At 47.3% G+C, this 22,378-nt stretch overlaps 1 protein-coding gene across 3 annotated transcripts in view; it reads left to right on the top strand.

Annotated features, from left to right (window-relative positions):
- MTOR (mechanistic target of rapamycin kinase) overlaps positions 1 to 22,378 on the top strand; it is a 136,825-nt gene that overhangs the window by 30,767 nt on the left and 83,680 nt on the right. For all 3 annotated transcript variants that reach the window (XM_058675171.1, XM_058675160.1, XM_058675165.1), the window contains exons 19-25: positions 91 to 341; positions 12,245 to 12,331; positions 14,068 to 14,235; positions 14,705 to 14,817; positions 15,087 to 15,249; positions 17,927 to 18,019; positions 18,650 to 18,796. In XM_058675171.1, coding sequence (XP_058531154.1) covers positions 91 to 341; positions 12,245 to 12,331; positions 14,068 to 14,235; positions 14,705 to 14,817; positions 15,087 to 15,249; positions 17,927 to 18,019; positions 18,650 to 18,796 — 1,022 coding nt within the window. The remainder of the gene's footprint in view (positions 1 to 90; positions 342 to 12,244; positions 12,332 to 14,067; positions 14,236 to 14,704; positions 14,818 to 15,086; positions 15,250 to 17,926; positions 18,020 to 18,649; positions 18,797 to 22,378) is intronic.

Below are 22,378 nucleotides of genomic sequence, written 5' to 3'. Positions count from 1 at the left end.
GAAGGCTCTCCTTTGCTGTTTGCCTTGGGCTGCTTGGTGGCAGAGTCCTGTCACATGCGGCTGGTGACTGCCTCTGTGGTTCCGTCCTAGCTGACTACAGCACCAGCGAAATGCTGGTCAACATGGGAAACCTGCCTCTGGATGAGTTCTACCCAGCCGTGTCCATGGTGGCCTTGATGCGGATCTTCCGAGACCAGTCCCTCTCGCACCATCACACCATGGTGGTCCAGGCCATCACCTTCATCTTCAAGTCCCTGGGGCTCAAGTGTGTGCAGTTCCTACCCCAGGTCATGCCCACCTTCCTGAATGTCATTCGCGTCTGTGACGGGGCCATCCGGGAAGTGAGTATTGTGCCCTCAGCCCTCGCTGCTCTCTGCTCTGTGTCACAGGCACATAGCTAGAACAGAGATCCATGCACACCTCAGCTTCCTGATGCGGCACTTGGCTGGCTCGTGAGCCCAGTGCCCTGCCTTTGCTTCTGCCCACCAGCCAGGTGCACAGTCAGTTCGGTCCAAGTTCTGGTTGTCCCCTCCAGGCAGCTCAGATGGATGGCCTGGGGAAAGCACAGAACTGTGGTTCTTCATGATACAGAGTTCAGTCCAGTTGTGCATGTCCCACAGTGTGAATTTTTCATTTCTTTATGACTAGATTTTGCTCATATATTTTGAGAGAAAACTCTACACAGTGTAAGTTGCATATTTCTTACTGTATCTCATAATACCAGCTTGTCCCATCATTGGCCAGCCTACATTTGAGCATGTAGTGGATTGTACCATATCTAGTAGAGCTCTCCTTTTTCTTATGTCACTAATCTGATCTGTAAGGTGACACATGGGAGACTATGACAGTGCTGTTTCCCAACTGGCTTTCACCCAGCGACTTTAGCACTTACTGTTGATCCTTGCCTGAGTCACTTATCACACTATTGCTTGCAGAATGATAACTTATGGTTCTATTACTTCTATTTTGTTAGTGGACATTTTTTTTTTTTACCAATTGTCCTTTTTTTCCCCCTTTGGTTACCTCTAATGTTCTTTATTTCATTTTCTTTTATTATATTTTTGACAATCTTTACATAGTTAATTAGGGTAAAAAAGATTCAAGGGCTATAGGGAAGTGGATAAGACTATTATTTCCATATTGTTTCCTTCATGTTTAAAGGGGGTATTAAGGGAGAAGGCCCACCCAATTTCCCACCCTCCCCAGGTCCTGGATGTAGGGCATGCTCCAAGGTTCTTGCTCAAGTGGTTCTGATGGTTCACCAATTATGAATCGCTGCCAATCTTGCCACTCCAAGCTCGATGAGGTCTTTGAAGAATCCACTGGTTGACATAGTCCATCATAGAGTCTGTTTAGCCAGTATTTAGCTGCCAACATATAGCTGAGGTGGTTGATTGACCTGTTCTGTCTTCTGTCTTTTCTTGGTTAGGGTTCTGAGTCCAGCATTTCAATTGGGGAGATCTCCAAAGAAACTTTGTCTGAGGTGTTCCCAGACCAGATTCTTGTATGTACTAGCAAGTACAGGGCCCGGCACAGTCCATCGCCCCATCAGCTGGTGATTGCAATTGCTGGGTTGGTTCTGTTTTCAGCCCCAACTTCCACTAGAACCAGTGGGTGTTAAGTCCAGCCTGGTTCTGCCCAGCACATACTTGGCCCTCGCATAAACCAGTGGAAGCTGCAGCCTAGTTGGAGCGACCCACAATAACCCCCACCAGGCTCACCCCCTACCCTGGTTTGCCAGTATGTGTAGCAGTAGCCCAGTCTGTCCCACACCCCATTCGGCTCTCGTATATGTCAGTGGGTATTAAAGCTTTGTTCCATCTAACCAGTTCCACTATGCAGCCCACACAGATGCTGTTGGGTATCTGTCTAGCCACCTCAGCCCCGTCCTAGTTTTCATGCCCTCCCGTGGAAGTGGTAACTCAAGAGGAAGGAGCCCACTATTTCCCTCCCAGGCCTCTCCCACTCCTGGATTATGCACTCTCCAGGTGGTTCTGTGGTTTGACTTGACAGAATTAGACCCCAGTGCCAGCTTCTGCCAGCTGATGCTGTGGCTAAGCCCAAACAACCCTCACCCACTTGAATTTTGTTTGCACCAGTAGGAATAATCAGCCCAGCCTGGCTTTTCCCTAATCTGCTCCGCATGAGGCGCATAGGTGTTGTAGCCCTGCTTAGTCTGGTCTGGCCCCATCCCAGCTCACGCTGTCCAGTGGGAGTAGCTGTCCAGCAAGGGAACCACCCCTTATTCCCTGCCGGTTCCGCCCCCTCCCTTCCTGGTTCTCACACATGCTGGTTGGGCGCTGTGATCATATCCGGTACAGGCAACCTCACCTTGGCATTCCATATTGTGCACTAGTTTTTGTTGCGACCAAACCTGGCTCGACCCACACTGTTCTTGTGCTTGGATTTGCCGATGGATGACATGGACTGATTCAGCCTGGTCTTCCCCCGACCCATACCAAATGTATGCCAGTGGGTAACCTTCCATGGCCTGTTCTGGGCTGTTTCCTATCATGTTTCTTGCGCTTACCTGCTGGGTCTGTGTCCTGCCAGAAGAGTTTGTTCTTTCTTTTTTTAAAGATTTTTTTTATTTAAAAGACATATTTATACAAAGAAGGAGAGATAGAGAAATCCTTCCACTCCCCAAATAGCCACAATGGACAGAACTGAGCTGATCCAAAGCCAAGATCCAGGAGCTTCCTCTGGGTCTCCCCATGGGAGCAGGGGCCCAAGATCTGAAGTCATCTTCCACTGCTTTCCTAGACCATAAGCAGGGAGCTGGATGGGAAGTGGAGCACCCAGGACATGAAATGACACCCGTATGGGATCCTGGTGCCACAAAGAGGAGTAGCCTGCTAGGCCACTGCACCTGCCCACGTGGACATTTTTCTGTGGAAAGGAATTCCCCATTGCCTCCTGTCTCATGTACGTTCTTTTTTCTTTTCTTTCTCTAAAACACAGAGCATACAGACTACACATTACACTTTCTTCAGCACACCCGCTGCATCAAGTTCAGCATTTCTGCTCTTCCTGAAATACACTACGAAGGTTTACACTCTTAGGAGATTTTAATTCATTCCTTTTTCCTCTGTGATCATATTACCTACTTCATGTACCTTTAAAGGCGACAGTGTTTTTTTAGAAATTCTATTTTCTAACTTTCTGTCTGGAATGTTGAACAAGCTTTATTTTTACACGTTATACTTTGTAACTATCACCCTTATTGGAGTCTTAGTAATTCGAATTATTTACGTATAATTTTTTCAAATTTTCACTGTAGATAATTATGTAGTCTGAAAAAATTTAAGACACTTAATTTTTTTGTTTTGATTTGTTTTAATATTTAAGCCATTTGTTTTCCATATTTCATTCTTAAGACTTTCACCTCAGAGTTGATTAGATAAAATGACAGTGGGAATCTTCAGTCTTTTTTAGTGGAACTGATGTTATAGTTTCACCTGGAAGAGAGGGCGTTTAGCCCAGTGGTCAAACACCTGTGTGCCCTGTCGCAGTGCCTGGGCCCGGGTCTGACTCCAGCCTCCCGCCGTGCGGGCTCTGGGAGGTGGTGGGTTCCTGCCGCCTACACAGCAGTCGTGGATTGAGTTCTTGGCTCTTGGAGTAACCCCTATGTTGTAGACATTTAGGGAGGAACCAGTGCATGAAATATCTGTCTACCTATCTGGTCACAAATAAGAAACTTGAAAAATAGTGTATTTAAAAGCAATTTTATTTTATTTTTTCTGTTTACATAGTTGAGGGATACATGCCTGTGCAGGCCTCTGATTAAGGGCAGGGTACAGAGGAACGTGCTAGGACCAATGTTCTTTTTTTTTCCTTTTTTTGTCTTGTTTTTCTCCTGTGTCCACAGAGGGAGGAGGGCTGGGGGTTGCTCCTTGCTGTCAGACTGCGTCAGCACCCAGCGATGGGGGATGGTTACTCAGTAATGCCTGAGAGGCCTCAGTGTAGGGAAGAAATGTTCTGAGATTGTTACTTAAGTGGTTTTGATAATTCAGAGACATTGTCAGCTCCATTAAAAAGGATACATTTCATGAGGCTGGCATTGTGGTACAGCAAGTTAATGCCAGTAACCCATATGAGCACCAGTTTAGATCCCGGATTTCTGCTTCTGATCCAGTTTCCTCCTCATGGCCTGGAAGAAGCCAAGGAAGATAGGCCAGGAGCTTGGGCCTTTGCTACCCAAGTGGGACGCCTAGGTACAGTTCCTGGCTGCTGCTTTCAGCCTGGCCAGCCTTGACCATGGCGGCCATCTGGGGAGTGAAACTCTGCCTTTCAAGCAAATATTATTTTTAAACTTCACCACCGAGTTTTAGCTTTGCTGTAGATTTAGGGTAGATAGCTTTTTAAAGTTAGAATTTTTCTTTATACTCTTAGCTTACCAAGCAGCTTTTTTTAAAATGATGAGCACTATTTTTTTTTAAAGATTTATTTATTTTATTACAGCCAGATATACACAGAGGAGGAGAGACAGAGAGGAAGATCTTCCATCCTATGATTCACTCCCCAAGTGAGTGCAACGGGCGGTGCTGTGCCGATCCAGAGCCAGGAGCCAGGAACTTCCTCCAGGTCTCCCACACGGGTGCAGGATCCCAATGCATTGGGCCATCCTCGACTGCTTTCCCAGGCCACAAGCAGGGAGCTGGATGGGAAGTGGAGGTGCCGGGATTAGAACCAGCGCCCATATGGGATCCTGGCTCGTTCAGAGTGAGGACTTTAGCCACTAGGCCACGCCGCCGGGCCCTACCGAGCAGCTTTTATCATAAATAGTATTTTATCATCTTCTGTGATGATCATATGGTTTTTCTTCTTCATTGTGTCCATGCATTAACTTACATTGATCTGTGTTCTGGAGTAGAAACATCTTTATATTATTTTCATTTTATTTGAAAAAGATGAAATGATGTTTTTTAGCAAATGGATTTATTTATTTTATTTGAAAGACAGAGTTAGAAAAGGGGAAGGAGAGAGAGATGTTTGTTTTGCTGCTTCACTCTGCAAATGGCCACAACGGCCAGGGCTGGGAGAGGCTGAAGGCAGGAGCCTGACCTCCGTGCAGATCTCCCAGGGGCTGGCAGGGCCCAGCTGCTGCTGCGTCGCCAGGGACATCGCCACTTGGATCCCAAGTGGAGCAACCAGGACTCGAACCAACATTCTGAAGGAATGCTGGTGTCACAGGCAGCAGCTTAGCCCATTGAAATTCACAGGGCTTTTGTTTGTTTTTAAGATTTATTTGAAAGTTTAAGTTACAGAATAAGAGGGCGAGACAGAGATAGTTCATCGGTTACTCCCCAGCTGGCTGCAGTGGACAGTGCTGGGCCAGGCCCAAGCCTTCTGGGTCTCCCACTTGTTGGCAGGCAGTCAAACACTTGGACCCATCTTCCACTCCTGGGTGGGAAGTGGAGCTGCAGGCGTATGAGCCAGTGGCCATATTCTGCAGTTTCACCAGTTGTCTCATAATGCTGACCCTTTTAGAAATTCTTGAGATAGTTTTGGTTACTTTTCTCTTTTAAACAAACTCTTGCATTATCTAAATGATAACATTTATTAAGTTGTTTATAATTCCACCTTAGTTTATTTTTCAAGAAGATTCATTTATTCATTTATTTGAAAGACAGAATAACAGAGAGAGGGGGCGAATCAGAAGTTTGTGTCTAGGGATGCACTCACCAGATGGCCGTTCCAGTCAGCTCTGGGCCAGGCCGAGTCCAGGAGCCTCCACTTGGCTCCCCCCTGTGTAGCAAGGGCCTTTTCATCACCTGCCTTCCCAGCCATTAGTAGGAAGCTGGGTCCAAAGTGGAGCAGCTGGGATTTGAACTAGCACTTTGATATGGGATGCCTATCCTGCCACATCATAGCACTGGCTCTAATCTTAATTTCTTGCTGGAGATTTCTTTTTCTTTTTTTTTAAGATTTATTGATTTATTTTTTATTGGAAAGTCAGTTAGGGGATCCCAGTGCCTATAAGGCGAGGATTTAGCCACTGACTCATTGTGCCAGGCCCTGGAAATTTTTAGAGCATATATTTTTCTTTTTTTTTTTTTAAAGATTTATTTATTTTATTACAAAGTCAGATATACAGAGAGCAGGAGAGACAGAGAGGAAGATCTTCCATCCGATGATTCACTCCCCAAGTGAGCCGCAACGGGCCGATGCGCGCCGATCCGATGCCGGGAACCTGGAGCCTCTTCTGGGTCTCCCACGCAGGTGCAGGATCCCAAAGCTTTGGGCCGTTCTCGACTGCTTTCCCAGGCCACAAGCAGGGAGCTGGATGGGAAGTGGAGCTGCCGGGATTAGAACCAGCGCCCATATGGGATCCCGGAGCGTTCAAGGTGAGGACTTTAGCCACTAGGCCACGCCGCCGGGCCCTGAGCATATATTTTTCAAAAAGATTTATTTGTATTAGAAAGTCAGATTTACAGAAAGAAGGAGAGACAGAGAGAAAGATCTTCTGTCTGCTGGTTCACTACCAAGTAGCCGCATTGGCCAAAGCTGAGCCGATCCGAAGCCAGGAGCCAAGAGCTTCTTTTGGGTCTCCCACATGAATGCAAGGTTCCAAGGCTTTGGGCCATCCTAGTCTACTTCTCCAAGCCTCAGGCAGGGAGCTGGAAGGGAAGTGGAACAGCTGGAAATCGAACCAAGCCGAACCAACACCTACCTGGGATCCCAGTGTATGTAAGATGAGGACTTCAGCCACTAGGCTATTGTGCTGGGCCCTATAGCACATTTTTTTTTCAACCAGTGTTTGCCTTTGTTCTTCTCTTATGTGACTTTATTTTCTATTTCATTGATCTACTCTCTCACTGCTTTCCTCCTCTTTATTCTGCTTCTTAAAAGCAGTTTGTTAGTTGGAATTAGGCGGTCATTAATTGTCATCTTTGCTCTTTCCCTGTCTAATTTTTAAGGCTGCTGAATTTCACTCAAAGTGTCACTTAGCTGCATACCAAAATATGTTAAACTTCTTCAGATGCAATTTACATGACATAAAACCCACTCTGTTGAATTTAAAATTCATTGATTTTCAATATAATTGAAGAGTTGTGCAATCACTTAGCAGTCCAAATTTTAGACAATTTCCTTTATACCTGCAGGAAACCTCCTGTTCAATTGCAGGCATTTTCCAGTATTCCCCTTCCCTAGGCAACCAGAAATCTACTTCTTGCCTTTTTAGATTTACTTTTCCTACACATTTCCTTTAATTGTGATTTTAAAATTGTGATCATAGAAAGTGCAGTTGGTTATGTCTTTCTTGGACTTAATAGTTTGACATTTCTCCGTGTTGGAGCACGCACCAGTAACTCATGCTCTTTATTGTTTGGAGAAGCACAGTATTTCATTACTGTTCAGACAGAAGTATTCTCTGATGCATGTTAGGATTTCTTTTATCCTTAAGTTACTTCTCCTAGGATACTGTATTTGCAGATTCACGGGCTTTTAGATGTCTGTCTTTGACATATTGGTTTTCTTTTTTCTTTTTAAGGATTTATTTATTTTTATTGCAAAGTCAGATATACAGAGAGGAGGAGAGACAGTGAGGAACACCTTCCGTCTATTGACTCACTCCCCAAGTGAGTGCAACGGCCGGTGCTGAGTTGTCCCGAAGCCAGGAGCCAGGAATTTCCTCCAGGTCTCCCGTGTGGATGCAGAATCCCAAGGCTTTGGGCCATCCTTGACTGCTTTCCCAGGCCACAAGCAGGGAGCTGGATGGGAAGTGGAGCTGCCGGGATTAGAACCAGCGCCCATATGAGATCCTGGTGCATTCAAGGCGAGGATTTTAGCCGCTAGGCCCCTGCGCTGGGCCCAACATTCGTTTCTGTCGTAATTACCCTCCATGATTGCTTGCTGTTTGCTGCAGATGCGTTAGTGGTGTGGCGCTTGGTTGGTTTTCATCAGTGCTCCCTGTGTGCTTGAGAACAGCATGGGTTTGTTAATATCATGCACAGGTTTCTGCTACGTCATTACGTCGACCTCATTCCTTAGTGTGTTCACTTCTTCTGTGTCCTTGTTAATTTTTTATTTGCTTCATATATCAATCACCAGAGAAGTGTGGTGTATTCTCATACAGTAGCCATTCCCATTTTACATATTTTTCAAGTTATGAATTAGATGCATACAAATTTCAAATCATATCAAAGTTAAATCTTTTTTAAGAAGATTATTTTTTATTGCAAACTCAGATATACAGAGAGGAGGAGAGACAGAGAGAAAGATTTTCCTTCTCCCCAAGTGGCCACAATGACCAGACCTGAGCTGACTCCCCCAGGTCTCCCACGTGGGTGCAGGGCCCCAAGGCTTGGGCCATCCTCCGCTGCTTTCCCAGGCCACAAGCAGGGAGCTGGATGGGAAGCAAGGCTGCTGGGAGTAGAACCAGAGCCCATATGGGATCCTGGTGCATACAAGGCGAGGGCTTCAGCCACTTGGCTACCATGCCAGACCCTAAATCTTCTTTTTAGGATTTTATTTATTTTTATTGGAAAGTCAGATTTACAGAGAGAAGGGAGACAGAGAAGATATTCCGTCCGTTGGTTTACTCCCCAAGTGGCTGCAACAGCCAGAGCTGAGCCAGTCCCAAACCAGGAGCCCAGAACCTCTTCCAGATCTCCCATGCAGGTGCAGGATCCTAAGGCTTTGGGCTGTCGTTGTCTGCTTCTCCAGGCCACAAGCAGGGAGCTGGATGGGAAGTGGAGTAGCTGTGATATGAAACAGCATCCATATGGGATCCTGGCACATTCAAGGTGAGGACTTTAGCCGCCAGGCCACCGTGCTGGGCCCATGTTTATCTTTCTTTTGAACATTTTTTGGCTTCATTTGACTTTTATCTTTATTATCTTTTGCCTTTTACTCATTGCCCAGCTTTAAATTTTTTTTTAAAGATTTATTTATTTTTATTACAAAGTCAGACATACAGAGAGGAGAGACAGAAAGGAAGAGCTTCCGTCCGATGATTCACTCCCCAAGTGAGTGCAATGGCCAGTGCGCGCCGATCCGAAGCTGGGAACCAGGAACCTCTTCCAGGTCTCCCACACGGGTACAGGGTCCCAAAACTTTGGGCCGTCCTCGACTGCTTTCCCAGGCCACAAGCAGGGAGCTGGATGGGAAGTGGAGCTGCTTGGACTAGAACCGGCGCCCATGTGGGATCCCGGAGCGTTCAAGGCGAGGACCTTAGCCGCTAGGCACGGTGCTGGGCCCCCAGCTTTAATTTTTTAAAACTATTTTATCATGAAATTGTTGCAATAATAAATGTAAATAGCCAGTTATATTTTTTCCTTAGATGCTCTTTTTCTCCTTGTAACTTGTTTTGTTTTTATAAGGTTTTTTAAATTTACTTGAAGAGAGAGAGGGAGAGACGGAGGAATGCCATCCTCTGGTTTACTCTCCAAGTGGTTCCCATAGGGCCCGCCGGGGTAGCCTAGTGGCTGAGGTCCTCGCCTTGCATGCACCAGGATCCCATGAGGGCACCAGTTCTAATTTTTACCCCATATAACCACAATAAAACTTCTACCCCCTACAGCTACAATATCACTTGATACCTGCAACATTAACAGCAAGTCATTTTTTTTTTTTTTTTAACATTTGGTTATGCAAAACAGCATCCTCGTTTATACCCGGCATTTGATTGATAGAGCTAATAATCTTGATATATTTTCCTTTCTCTTTTATTGTTTGTTTTCTTGTCTTATATTTATGTAAAAATTGAGGTCGCTTGTTCTGTCAGATATTCCATTCTGAATTTGGCTGGCTGTATTTCTTTCCTCGCAGTGTCTTTACTTCCTGTTTTGAGGAGGCTTTTTCTTGTGGCAGAGCTCTCTCAGTGGGTGGCATTGCGTGCACCCCGGTTCCGCCCGGAGCAAGCAGGTGGTTAGCAGATGATGCCCTGCTCGCGATTGGGCGGCTGCTCCATGGCTCGGGCGTAGAACCCAGACCCGTCCGTGGAGTCCCCACTGGAGCCCACTGTGCTTGCGTCCATCGCTGGCTGCTGTCCAGCTACATTATCTGTCCAGGCATGGTGAAGTGCTGATTTTCTAATGCCATCGTTCTTTCTGGACTTGTTAAACTTCAAATGTAGATTATGTAGGAAAATCAGAACAAATGCATAATCCTTTGCCTTTATTTCTCAGTTCATGTGTGTTTCAAAATAATGGGCCACATCACTGCCACCCTTTTAAAGGTGTTCCGGACAGCATCACTCCCCATCTGCCTGTGAACTCGTAGGATTTTTTTTTTTTAAAGATTTATTTATTTTTATTACAGCCAGATATACACAGAGGAGGAGAGACAGAGAGGAAGATCTTCCATCCGATGATTCACTCCCCAAGTGAGCCACAACGGCCGATACGCACCGATCCAAAGCCGGGAACCTGGAACCTCTTCCAGGTCTCCCACGCGGGTGCAGGGTCCCAATGCATTGGGCCGTCCTCGACTGCTTTCCCAGGCCACAAGCAGGGAGCTGGATGGGAAGTGGAGCGCTGGGATTAGAACCGGCGCCCATATGGATCCCAGGGCGTTCAAGGCGAGGACTTTAGCTGCTAGGCCATGCCGCCGGGCCCAGGATTTTTTTTTAATTAATAAAGTCATAGACTTTTACACACACGCACACGAGCAGGCACTGCTCTTTTCCAGTCACACTGTCCCAGTGGACTTCACTGTTTTGTGCTGTTTACGTAGCCCAGTAGTCTCAGTTGGGGCTTGCTTTCTTTCTAGTGGAAAACATGATATTCTAAGCTTGTCAAATACATTTTTCTCAAGCTTGGGCATGGCCACTTCCAGGGAGCCGTGACATTCAGTGAGAATGCATACAACACAGACAGTTGTCACTTAATGTCATCGGGATGTATTGTTACAGTAACATCATGGAGTACACTTTCAAATTGAGGGGTTGCGTTACTGAGAGGATGTAGTCCAAGGGGCCACTGTAATATAGTAGTATATGATGATTATTGCATTATTGTATGGTGCACAGCTGTACACTTTGTGTGTTATAAATAGACAATGGCCATTGTTAGTATCAGCAATAGCATTATTTACTCCGGTTTAAGACTTTTTCCCCTCCAGCTTTTGTTGTTTTTCGACGTATCCAATAAGAGATGTACAGAACACATGTTTTGATTGAAGTCATTTGAAATCTCTTCCCTGAGGGTTCAGCCAGTTTGGTTTATAGTTAAATTCATTTATTCTGGTTTATTTTTAATATTTGGCATATTACTTGAGTGTTTTTGAGTTTGGTTTGTATTTCTGCTAAGTAAAACATTAAAATAGTTCCATGGTTAAAATTGGGCAATAGTGTACAAGGTATAGCTCTGTCCTCATCCTAGGCCTTCTGCCTGTATTACTTCCTGTGGCTACTTTTACAAGTTGTTACACATCTAGTGGCTTGAAGTAATGCTGTTGTATTGTCTTACAGCACAAGTCTCAGTAGTCTAAAACCATTGTGTTACTTACAAAAAAGCCTCTAAGTCAGTGATTCAGTGATTGGACTGGGAGACAGGTGGGAGGGTACTACTGAGTGAAGCCCATGCCCTCTGGTGACCTGACGCTACTCCCTGCTGATGGCCTGGGAGAAGCAGCAGAAGAAGGCATCCAAGTGTTTGGGCCCCTGCCACCCATGTGGCTACCCCCGTGGAACATCTGGCTTTGGCCTTGCTGAGCCTCTGGCCATTGTGCCCATCTGGGGAGTGAACCGGCAGATGGACGATCTCTGCTTCTCCTTTTCTCTGTGCACCTCTGACGTTCCTTTTTTTTTAAAAACAGTGAATAGTAATGAGACAGCAACAAATAAACAAAAGGTGTGCCTATAGTCGATTAAAGCGTTCACGTCCATTTAAAGATCTTTAGTGACCGACAACCTTCCAATGGCAATGAGCCTTCACTGAACAATATTCCTGTCCTGCTCTAGCGATTTACACTTGGTGTTGCATTTAACCCTTGTGACAAGCTCAGGACACACGTCCTGCTCTTGTTTTGTCTTTCCCACTGAAGAACCTAGGCCAAGGAAGGTTGGTGACGGTTACAGAGCTGGTAGTAGGGAGAGTGGCTCAGGGCGACTGGTCTGTCCCTGCACGCCTGCTGTGTGGGAACTGGCTGGTTGACAGTCTGTCTTTGGCACCTGCTCTCAGTAGGTGGGTAATGTGGGAACCAGTTCCATGGCTGTCTTTACTGCTGTGTGTGGACTTAGGGTTACCCCAGGATGTTTGCTGCCCTGATGGCACAACTTGCTGCCCTCTGCTCTCAGTTTCTATTCCAGCAGCTGGGGATGTTGGTGTCCTTTGTGAAGAGTCACATCAGACCGTACATGGACGAAATCGTCACCCTCATGAGGGTGAGTACATGCAGGTGCCCCTGCCTGCTGCTCCTTGGGGGGACCGAAGGAAGCCCCGAAACAGGTTTGGGTAATGCAGACATGCTCCCGCAGGTCATTCTAGAGCTGTTACAGCACAGGGATAGAAGGTGACCTGTGGCAGCACACCGGATTTTGAGGAAGTAGAAGAGATGTTGCTCTTGGCTGCTAGTGCCGAGCACAACCTGTGAAGTCTGAAGTAATTGTTCTGACAGAAATAGACTTGCTAGCGATTTGCCTCATACAGAACCAACTTAGATGTCACAACAGTGCTTTTCTGTTTGCATACAAAGTCCTCTTCCTTAGTCCGCCTAACAGCATGGCCTCAGAGGAGCCTGGGGCTTGTGCTGTCAGGAGCTGTTAGATGGGGCTGAGGAACAAGGTGTGTTCACTCTGCAAGCATAACTGTCCCCTTGAGATTGCAGTAGCACTGGGGAAAAGGCACAGACCCCCGGGTTTTACCACCCGCAGCCGGCAGGTGCCAGGAGCTGCCCTGTTCATGGCGTTGTTTTTCCTGCTCCCCAAAATCACTTAACTAACAGTGTTGGGAAGATTGCTTTGTAGACAACTGTGTCCTCAGGGACTTGGAAGATGGACTCAGTGCTCCTGTTCCAGACCTTTGCAGGTCACAGCTGACCCAAGTTAAAATGTCTGTCTCCCCGATAAAGTGTTGTGACACCTGGGCCTAGAGCAGAGAACTCTGGCCTGTGTGAATCACTGAAGACTGTACTGTTGCTACTCCTTCCACGGGGATGTCTGTTCCGGGCAGAGCTGAACAGCCTGCTGGACTCAGGTGGTTGGCCTCCGGGGAAGGGGTGAGGGGAAGCAGCACACTTGCAGTAGGAAAAGGAGGGAATCTGACTTACTCGCCAAAAGACATATGTGCCCAAAGCACAGGGAGCCCCAAACCCGCAAACCACAGCTCCTGCCTCATCCCACACAGAGCCAGTGTGGCAGGGGCCCCTGCTTCGGGTACTGGCCCTGGGCATTTTAAGGAGCTCCCCCGAGCCTGGGTAGAGGGGAGTCTTTGTGAATGGTGGTCCCGTGCCATGTGGGGCAGGCAAGTCTTGATGGGCAGACAGTTGGGAGGTAGCTGAAATTTCTCTCAGGAAGGCAGAGTAGATAAAAATGAGTGGATCTGAGATAGGTTTGGGGCACCATCAGATCCCTGGGGTCTCTTACCCACGCTTTTCATTCAGCAGACCAGAGAGAACGCTTCTCTTCATGCACAGAGAGGCCAAGTTTTCCCTGGATCTTCTACTATGGTTTACTTTCTGACCTGTAACTCTTTGAAAACTCTTACTTGAATGGCTAGAATATTCCAGGTGCTGTGGTAGATTGTGCAAAGACAAATGGGTTGGTGAGGTTTCTTCAAACAGCTTTGAAACAGCATATAACTTAGAAGGTTGACAAAGTATTCCAGATGTAAAGACACCTGCGTGGAAGTGAGAAGAAATGATGGAATTTAACCGAACAACTAATGGGACTCTGCAAAAAGATAACATGAGCAGACCCGGGAAAATGAGGGCGCCCGGTGTGTCTGGGGAAGCTTGGGCTGATGGGTTCAGTGTGGCCAGGACAGAGGATGCCTAGAGAGCAGTGGGGGGGCGCGGGTGGAGTTCGAGGGCAGAGGGCGCCCACTGTGTTTCTTTCTTTTGGCCTTCCCCGTTGCTTTGCTCCCCGTCAGCAGATGTGTGTCTGTCGGCCCTTCTCTGCAGGAGTTCTGGGTCATGAACACTCCGATCCAGAGCACCATCATCCTGCTCATTGAGCAGATCGTGGTCGCTCTCGGGGGCGAATTTAAGCTCTACCTGCCCCAGCTGATCCCACACATGTTGCGTGTCTTCATGCATGACAACAGCCAAGGCCGCATCGTCTCCATCAAGGTGAGTACCCTGGGGCAGTTTCCAGAGATTGCCAGCTTCCCCCACCCACCCACCCACCCCACTGCGAAGATGTGGCACTCTGTTGTGACCTGTTAATGCCTGCAGTGTGAAACCGAATCCCAAGGGTACTAAGAACTTGTGCTTCTGATCTACAGTTGGCAGTGCTTGTGATGCTCTCCTGGTCTCAGTTAGTGGACTGTTCTTGGCAGATGGTTAATCCCAGGCAAATTTTCTCTATTAGCCAATAACTGCTCCTGTATCTGTGGAGACAAGAACAGAAAAGACAATGTATATAAACAAAGGAAAAGAGGAAAGGGGGCTTCCAAAGGAATGTCGTTGAGAGTCACTTGATAGGGAGTTTCCAGAATCCCTACGGGATTTGACTTACCCATCCGCTGCCGCCTCTGTGTCCTTGGAGTCCTGATAGCCGGTGGCACGTGATCCTGACCATGCTTCTACTCTTTTGCAGCTGTTGGCTGCAATCCAGTTGTTCGGAGCCAACCTAGATGATTATCTGCATTTGTTGTTACCGCCTATTGTGAAGCTCTTTGATGCTCCAGAAGTTCCACTAGCATCTCGGAAGTAAGCACTTGCCTTTGAAATTAAAAATAATTTTGCTTTAAAAATGTCCTTAAGTTCTTAAGCTGTCTTGCTATTTTTTTTTTTTTTATTCCCACTCCTGTTGTTTTAGTCTAGAATTATGCCAGGTTTATGGAAATCTTAACTGTCTCTCTTCTACTGGAAAATATTTTGGACCCATATCCCGCAAAATACCTCTGAAATCATTCCTTCAGGGTCTGTCCCTTAGAGGTGGTATGTTTGCCTTGCCTGTATATCACCAATCGTTGTAGGGCAGCCTTAGAAACAGTGGACCGCCTGACGGAGTCCCTGGATTTCACTGACTATGCCTCCCGGATTATTCACCCGATTGTCCGCACGCTGGACCAGAGCCCAGATCTGCGTTCCACGGCCATGGACACGCTGTCCTCGCTTGTCTTTCAGCTGGGGAAGAAGGTAATACATGAGTCCCGAACAACAGATGCTTTTCTGCTTTGTGTGGGAAGACGACTGTGTGAGCTTCTCCATGTGTTGGTCAGTAGGCCTCAACTACCATTAGAACAATTACTTGCCTCCCCAACCCCTTCATTTGTTCAGCAAATAGTTATGGATCTCTGGGTAAGTGCTGTCCTGGGGATACCACAATCAGCTGAATAAAGTCCTTACGCTCCAGTGAAGCAAAGCACAGAGACACTTTGTCTCGCAAGAATGATGGGTGTTGGGGGTGCATAGCATGGCGCAGCGGGTAAGCTGGAGCTCGGGGTGCCTGTACTCCATATCGCAGTGCACGCTTGAGTCCCGATTTGAGTCCTGGCTCCCCCACTTCCAATTCATCTTCTAGCTAATTGGCCTGGAAAGGCAGCAAATGATGGCCCATATACTTGGGATTTCTGCCCCCCATTTGGAAGACCCAGATAGAGTTCTGGCCTCCTGGCTTTGACTTGGCCCAGCCTAGACTGTTGCAGGGGCATTTGGAGAGAGAGCCAACAGGTGGGAGCCAGCTCTGTATTTCTTTTTTTTTTTCTTTTTTTTTTTTCTTTAATATTCATTTATTCATTAATTACATTGCATTACATGACACAATTTCATAGGTACTGGGATTCCCCCCCCTTCACCCCAAACCCTTCCCCCATCATGAATTCCTTCACCTTGATGCATAACCACAGCTCAAGTTCCGTTGAGATTCCCTAATTAAAAGTTTACACCATGCAGAGTCCAGCATCCCACTTGTCCAGTTCAAGTTCAACGGCCTCTTAGGGAGGCCCTCTCAGGTTTGTAGGCAGAGCCAGCAGAGCGTCACCTCGATCAATTAGAAGCTCCAACATATCATCAGCAACAGTCCAGGTATGATGAGGCTGGTGCAGAGTCCACTGATTGACATAGTCCATCTTAGGGTTTCCCCTTGTCCAGTTTTCTGCTGCAAGCATAAAGCTGAGGTGGTTGATTCATCTACTCCATTTTCCATCTTTTTTTGATTAATGCTTTGGTTCCTCCATTTTGTTCAGGGGAATCCCCCTAAAAAAACTTTGAGGCATTCCCAGTCCAGGCTCCTACATGTACTACTAGTAAGCACAGTGCCTGCCACCGTCCATCACTCCGATCAGCTGATGGTTTTAACCCCTGGGTTGGTTCTCTTCTGAGCCCCGACCTCTATTGGAACCAATGAGTATCGCATCTCTCCCCGGCTCTGCCCATCACACTCTCGTCCCTCACCTAAACCAGTGGGAGGAGTGCTGGTCGGGTGTTGCATTCCCTACTAGCACAGGCCATTTCACCTTGGCATTTTGTGTTTTGTACTGTTTTTTTTTTTTTTTATCGCAACCAAACCCGGCCAGGCCCCCACACAGTTTCAGCACTTGGGCTTGCCAGTGGATGACGTGAACCGACTCAGCCTGGTCTGCCCCAACCCGAGCCAAGTGTATTCCAGTGGGTCACATTCCAAAGCCTCTTCTGGGTTATTTACCTCCATGCTTTTTCTTGACCTCTCTTACATCACTTTGCTTTTTAAAGAGATGAATATATAAACCTTCCAAGAGAAAAGAAGGAATGATGAGTGGATGTGGGGAACAATGTTGTTTTTAGAATGAACCAGAAAGACTTTTTGATTAACTGATGTTTAAACAAAAATCTACATGCTGCTGTCCCAGAGAGTGGATGCAGACAGAAGGCAGAGCGAATGCAAAGCCATAGGTGGCAGCGCGTGGGAGGAATTTCAGGCCCAGCAGGAGGGCAGAGCAGAGGCCTCAGATGAGCAAAGGGAAAAATTCTTAGAGCTAAGGTCTTCAAATGAGTTAGGGGGAAGCTAGCTCTGGGAGGTCAGTGGATCTCAGAATGTGATCCCACAATGACAGTTTCCCAAATGAGCGCCAGTTTGAGTCCCAACTGCGCCACTTCTGCTTCAACTCCCTTAATGTGCCTGGGAAGGCAGTGGAAGATAGCCCAAGTGCTTGGGCTTCTGACAGCCTAAGGGAGACCTGGAGTTCCTGGCTCCTTACTTTGGCTTGGTCCAGCCCCTGCCATTGTGGCCATGTGGGATATGAACCAGTACATGAAAGATCTCTTGGTGTATGCCTTTTTGTCTCCCTCTGTAACTTTGACTTTCAAGCAAAAAGCAAACAAACCAAAAAACCCTTTTAAAGCAGAAGGGAAAACTCTGATTCTCACAAAGCAAGATCGCAGGCCTCACCTCAAGCCTGCTGAGTCAGCAGCTGGAGCTTGGCCCACTTCCCAAGCCTCTAGATGATTCTCATGCTAAAATGTACAGTGGCCCGTTTGGGGCCATTGTGAGTACTTTGGCTTTTACTCTGAGCAGGACTGGAAGACTTCAGATGTATGGAGCTCAGGAAAAATGATCAGACTTTATCTTTTAAAGTGATGACTCTCTGTGCTGTGACAAGATATAAGCTATGAGGGCAAGAGTGGAAAGAGAGACTTTTACAAGGCAGCCAACACGCAGAACCTAATGGGGACTTGAACGAGGATTGTAGCAGAGGGGGATAAAATAGAATTCTTCAGAATGCCACCACAAACCAAAAACCCAGAAGAAGCGCCTGTAACGTCGCTGTGGTGATACCCTCGTCTCCACTCTCCACTCTAGAACAGTGGTTTCTGATCTCTTCCCCTTCTGTTCCAGTACCAGATTTTCATTCCAATGGTGAACAAAGTTCTGGTGCGACACCGAATCAACCACCAGCGCTACGATGTGCTCATCTGCAGAATCCTCAAGGTGAGATGCCCTTCCTGCAAGTGCCACGCTGTCTCCCACCGGCGTTCTTGTCACATCCGTGGAGTGTACATAGCTCTTGGCTTGGAGTGGGGACGGGCAGGAGAGTTTTGTTTTGTATTTGGGCGTTGTAGGCTTGTGGTCTCTGTTGCTACCCGAAGGCAGCTACACAGAAGACTGAACAAGTGTACCTGGCTGTGTGCCATACCACTCATCCGTGGACCCGAAGCTGGCATTCTCCTGCAGCCTTCGTGTGCTGTGAAATCTTCATTAGCATTTGATTTTTGTTTCCCAATCATTTTAGATTGCAAAATACACGGAAACAAGTGGTGGACTGTTTGCCTCCTTTGCTCTGAAACAAAGCTTCATCATTTTTAGCGAGGATCACAGTTCAGTCACCTTCGCCGTTGCCCAGTTGCATGTTTCCCCTCCTCAGGCAGTGCTTGTCCCCTTCCTGGAGTGAACACCAGGGACTGATCTGTAGTGGGAATTTACCCACCTGAGGCTTAGGCTTGCAGCTTTTTAGTACTTGTTGAAGTTTTAACTATTCCAGAAGGTCTGGCTTTCCCCATGTTTATGGAATAGTTCCCAAAGTGGAAGCAGCTGGTGGTTACAGGTGTTTTCTGCACACAGGGATACACCCTTGCCGATGAAGAAGAAGACCCCTTGATTTATCAACATCGAATGCTGAGGAGTGGCCAAGGGGATGCGTTGACTAGTGGACCAGTAGAAACAGGACCCATGAAGAAACTACATGTTAGCACCATCAACCTCCAAAAGGCAAGTCCAGGGTTACCAGGGCTTGGGAAGCAGAATGCTGCTCTTGTCTCTCATCAAAAAAATGTCAGCCTTTACCATGTTCAATTTAAACCCAACGGAAACTAGCCTGAGCATCGCTCCGGAAATCTGGATACACGAGAATGTGATGATGCTGGATTCCTCTGAATTGTGATTTTTTTTTTTTTTAATGGAGGAAAGGATGAGAACAAGGTATGTTTTTGAAACATTGATAATAGAACCTTCTGTTGCAGGTGCCATTTTCAGTTTTCACACGTACAGAACAGAGCTGGTGCACTCCCTGGTGAGCACTCACACTGACCTGGGATCCTAAGAGCAGTGCCTTCCAAACTTCTCAGACTCGTTTGGCCTGCCAGTTGCTGGAGATCTGGTTAAGATGTTGGATCCTCCATCTGTTAGTGAGCACAGGAGTCGGGGCTGGGCCAGGTCAAAGCCGGGACCAGGAACTCTGCCCTGGTCTCCCATGTGGATGGCAGTGGCCCAAGCACGTGGGGTCATCATCCATTGCTTTCCCAGGCACATTAGCAGAAAGCTGGAGTAGAACTGGCACTCCAGCGTGGGATGCTGGGGTGGCAGGCAGTGGCTTAAACAGCCGCATCACAATAGTGACAGCTAAAATGCACATTCTGATGCAGGCCTGGTACTCTGCATTTTCAAAAAAATTTATTTATTTGAAAAGCAAAAAAACCAAAAAAAAAAAAAAAATGATCTTCCATTGTTTGGTTCACTTCACTAATGGCCACAACTGGCCAGGTAAGCTGAAGCTAGGAGTCAAGAATTCCATCTAGGTCTCCCATGCGGGCGGCCAGGGACCAAGCACTTGGGCCATCTCCCTCTGCTTTCCAGGTGCTTAAAACAGGAGCAGGGTCAGAAGTGGAGCAGCCAGGACTTGAACCGGCACTCACATGAGATGTCGGCATCAAAGACAGCAGTTTAACCTAGTATGCTACTTGGCCAGTCCCAATGACTGTGCATTTCTAACCAGTTCTCAGCTGCTGTGGCATTGCAGGTTCAGGGCCCACAACATGAGTAGCGGGGTTTTAGATGTTTTCAAGCAAGCGGGGAATTTTCTCTGCTGACGAAGCCTGGCCTTTTCATGTAAATGCCACTAGCCATTCACCTGAAACAGCGCAGTTAGCTGGTGAACCTAAATAGAATAACCATAGTTGCCTCACTGATTAATAAATAAGTTTATCAGGTTTCTTATTTTCCATGAAGCAGTTTCTAGTTTGGGTCCCAACGTGGGGTTAGCCTTCATTTATTCATAGCTGACTCATGACAGCTGCACGTCCTGGGTCACACGATGGCTGAGGTAGAGAAGTGGGCAGCACTGTCCTAGCTGAGCTGTTGTGTTCTTTCATGCAGGCCTGTAATAGTCTGAGCACAGCCGTGTGTGTGTGTGTGTGTGTGTGTGCGCATGCACACGTGTGCACGCTCACACCCACTGCCAGAACAGGAGGGATCTGTCACTATCTGTTCCGTCAGGGTCTTTCCCTGGAGGAGCCGTGTGCTGGCGACCACTGCTCACAGATGTTCACTGAGGCGGAAGGGCTGGAAGCCCTTGGGTCAGGAAGGAGCTGGCTGTCTCTCTGGGGATTCCCTGACTGCTGGCCTGAGACTTCAGGAGGAAGAGCAAGGTCTCTGTGCCTAGCACTTCCGGGCAGCTGTGGTGGCCACCCTGCTGACACCTTACACTGGAGGGAGGGCCTGGGGAGGAGGTCAGAGGCAGATTTCCAGCCAGATGTTTCCATCCAGCTTGGGCTCAGAATGTCCTTCCAGCCTGGCAGCTGGCCGCCCTGCTTGGGAGCTTTGTCCTCTAATTTGAGGAAATTTCCCAGTGATCTAGTTTGCATCCAGTACTTGGAAAAATAAGCAAAACTTCAGCAAACAGACATCTCATCTGAGAGAATAGGTCAAGTTTAAAACTCCCAAGCAAAATTCTCCACAGCTGACTCTTGGGTCTGTTTTGTCAAAAAGTAAAGTGTGCTTTTCTAGAATCAAGCAGCAAGAATTGGTGTGTTTATTGATTTTAACCAGCTTGCAGAAAGTTTTCCACATAGTCATTGTTCTGGCAGCTTGGCTAATAGAGGATTGACATGATCCAGAAAAAAGGGAACTTGAAGACGTTTGTGGGAAAAACAATTAAGAGATGAGTTGGAGGTGGGAGTTTGACCTTGCAGTTACAGGGTGCTGGTTAGTCTACCGTGTCCCAGAGCAGAGGGACTGAGTTCGGTTCCCACTCCAGCTGCAGCTCCTGCCTGTGCGGACCCTGGGAGGCAGCAGCAATGGCTAAGTGATTGGGTTTGCGCCACTCACGTGGGAGGGCTGGAGCTGTGTTTCTGGTTGGCAGTTTCAGCCTCAACAGAGGACGTTTGCAATGAACCAGTAGGTGGGAGCAGTTTCTGTTCTCTCTCTAAAGTTAAGCTGATATTCATGCAAAAATGCTATGAATTCATGCATAGGTTTGTTTTGTTTTGTTTTAGATATATGTATGTATTTATTTATTTGAAATTCAGAGTTACAGAGAGAAAAGGAAGAGACACAGAGAGATCTACTGTCCACTTGTTAACTGCCAAATGGCCATGTCGGCCAGGGCTGGGCCAAGCTGATGCTAGGAGTTAGCACGTCCTCTGGGTCTTCCGCGTGGGTGCAGGACCCAAGCCCTGGGCCATCCTCTGCCGCTTTCCCAGGTGCATTAGCAGAGAGCTGGATCAGAAGTGGAGCAGCTGGAAGTTGAACAGCACCCACTGGTTCATTCTCCAAATGGCTGCAGCAGCCAGGGCTGGACCAGAACAAAGCCAAGAGCCTGTATTTGGAACATCCTTTGCTGCTTCCCCAAGCGTATTAGCAGAGAGCTGGATAGGAAGCTGGGAATTGCATCAGCACCCACATAGGATGCTAACCCTGCAGGCAGAGGCTTAATCCACTGTAACACAGTACCCTCCCCTCTCAAAACCATTTTATAGATGTGAATACAGGACATTGAAGAATTAAATAATTTGCCTAGGGGTTGGTGCTGTGGCATAGTGAGTAAAGCCTCCACCTGCTGCACCAGCATCCAATGTGGCTGCTGGTTTATGTCTCCACTACTGCACTTAAAAAATTTTTTTTTTTTGTCTTTTATTTTTATTTGAAAGGTAGAATTAAAGAGAGAGCCTCTATTCACTGGATGGTCACAACATCCAGAGCCTGGCTGGTCTGAAGCTGGGAGCCAGAGACTTCGCATGGGTTTCCCACATGGATTCAGGGGCCCAAGCACTTGAGCTATCCTCCACTGCCTCCATTGTCAGTTCTTATGCCTTCCCAAGCCATAAACAAGGAGCTGGATTGGAATTGGAGCAACTGGGAATTGAACTTTGGCTCATGGGAGGCCAGTGCTGCAGGTGGCGGATCAGCCATCTGTGTCACCACATCAGGTGCTATTCCACTTCTGGTTTAGCTGACTGCTAATGTGCCTGAGCAAGCCACAGAAAATGGCCCAAATGCTTGCGAGACCCAGAAAAAGCTCCTGGCTCCTGACTTGGGACAGCCATTGTGGCCATTTGGCAAGTGAATCAACTGTTG

The sequence above is a fragment of the Ochotona princeps genome, chromosome 2 (genome assembly GCF_030435755.1).
Source record: "Ochotona princeps isolate mOchPri1 chromosome 2, mOchPri1.hap1, whole genome shotgun sequence".
NCBI lineage: Eukaryota > Metazoa > Chordata > Mammalia > Lagomorpha > Ochotonidae > Ochotona > Ochotona princeps.
The sequence above is the reverse complement of the archived record's forward strand: the minus strand, read 5'-3'. Positions and strand labels throughout refer to the sequence as shown.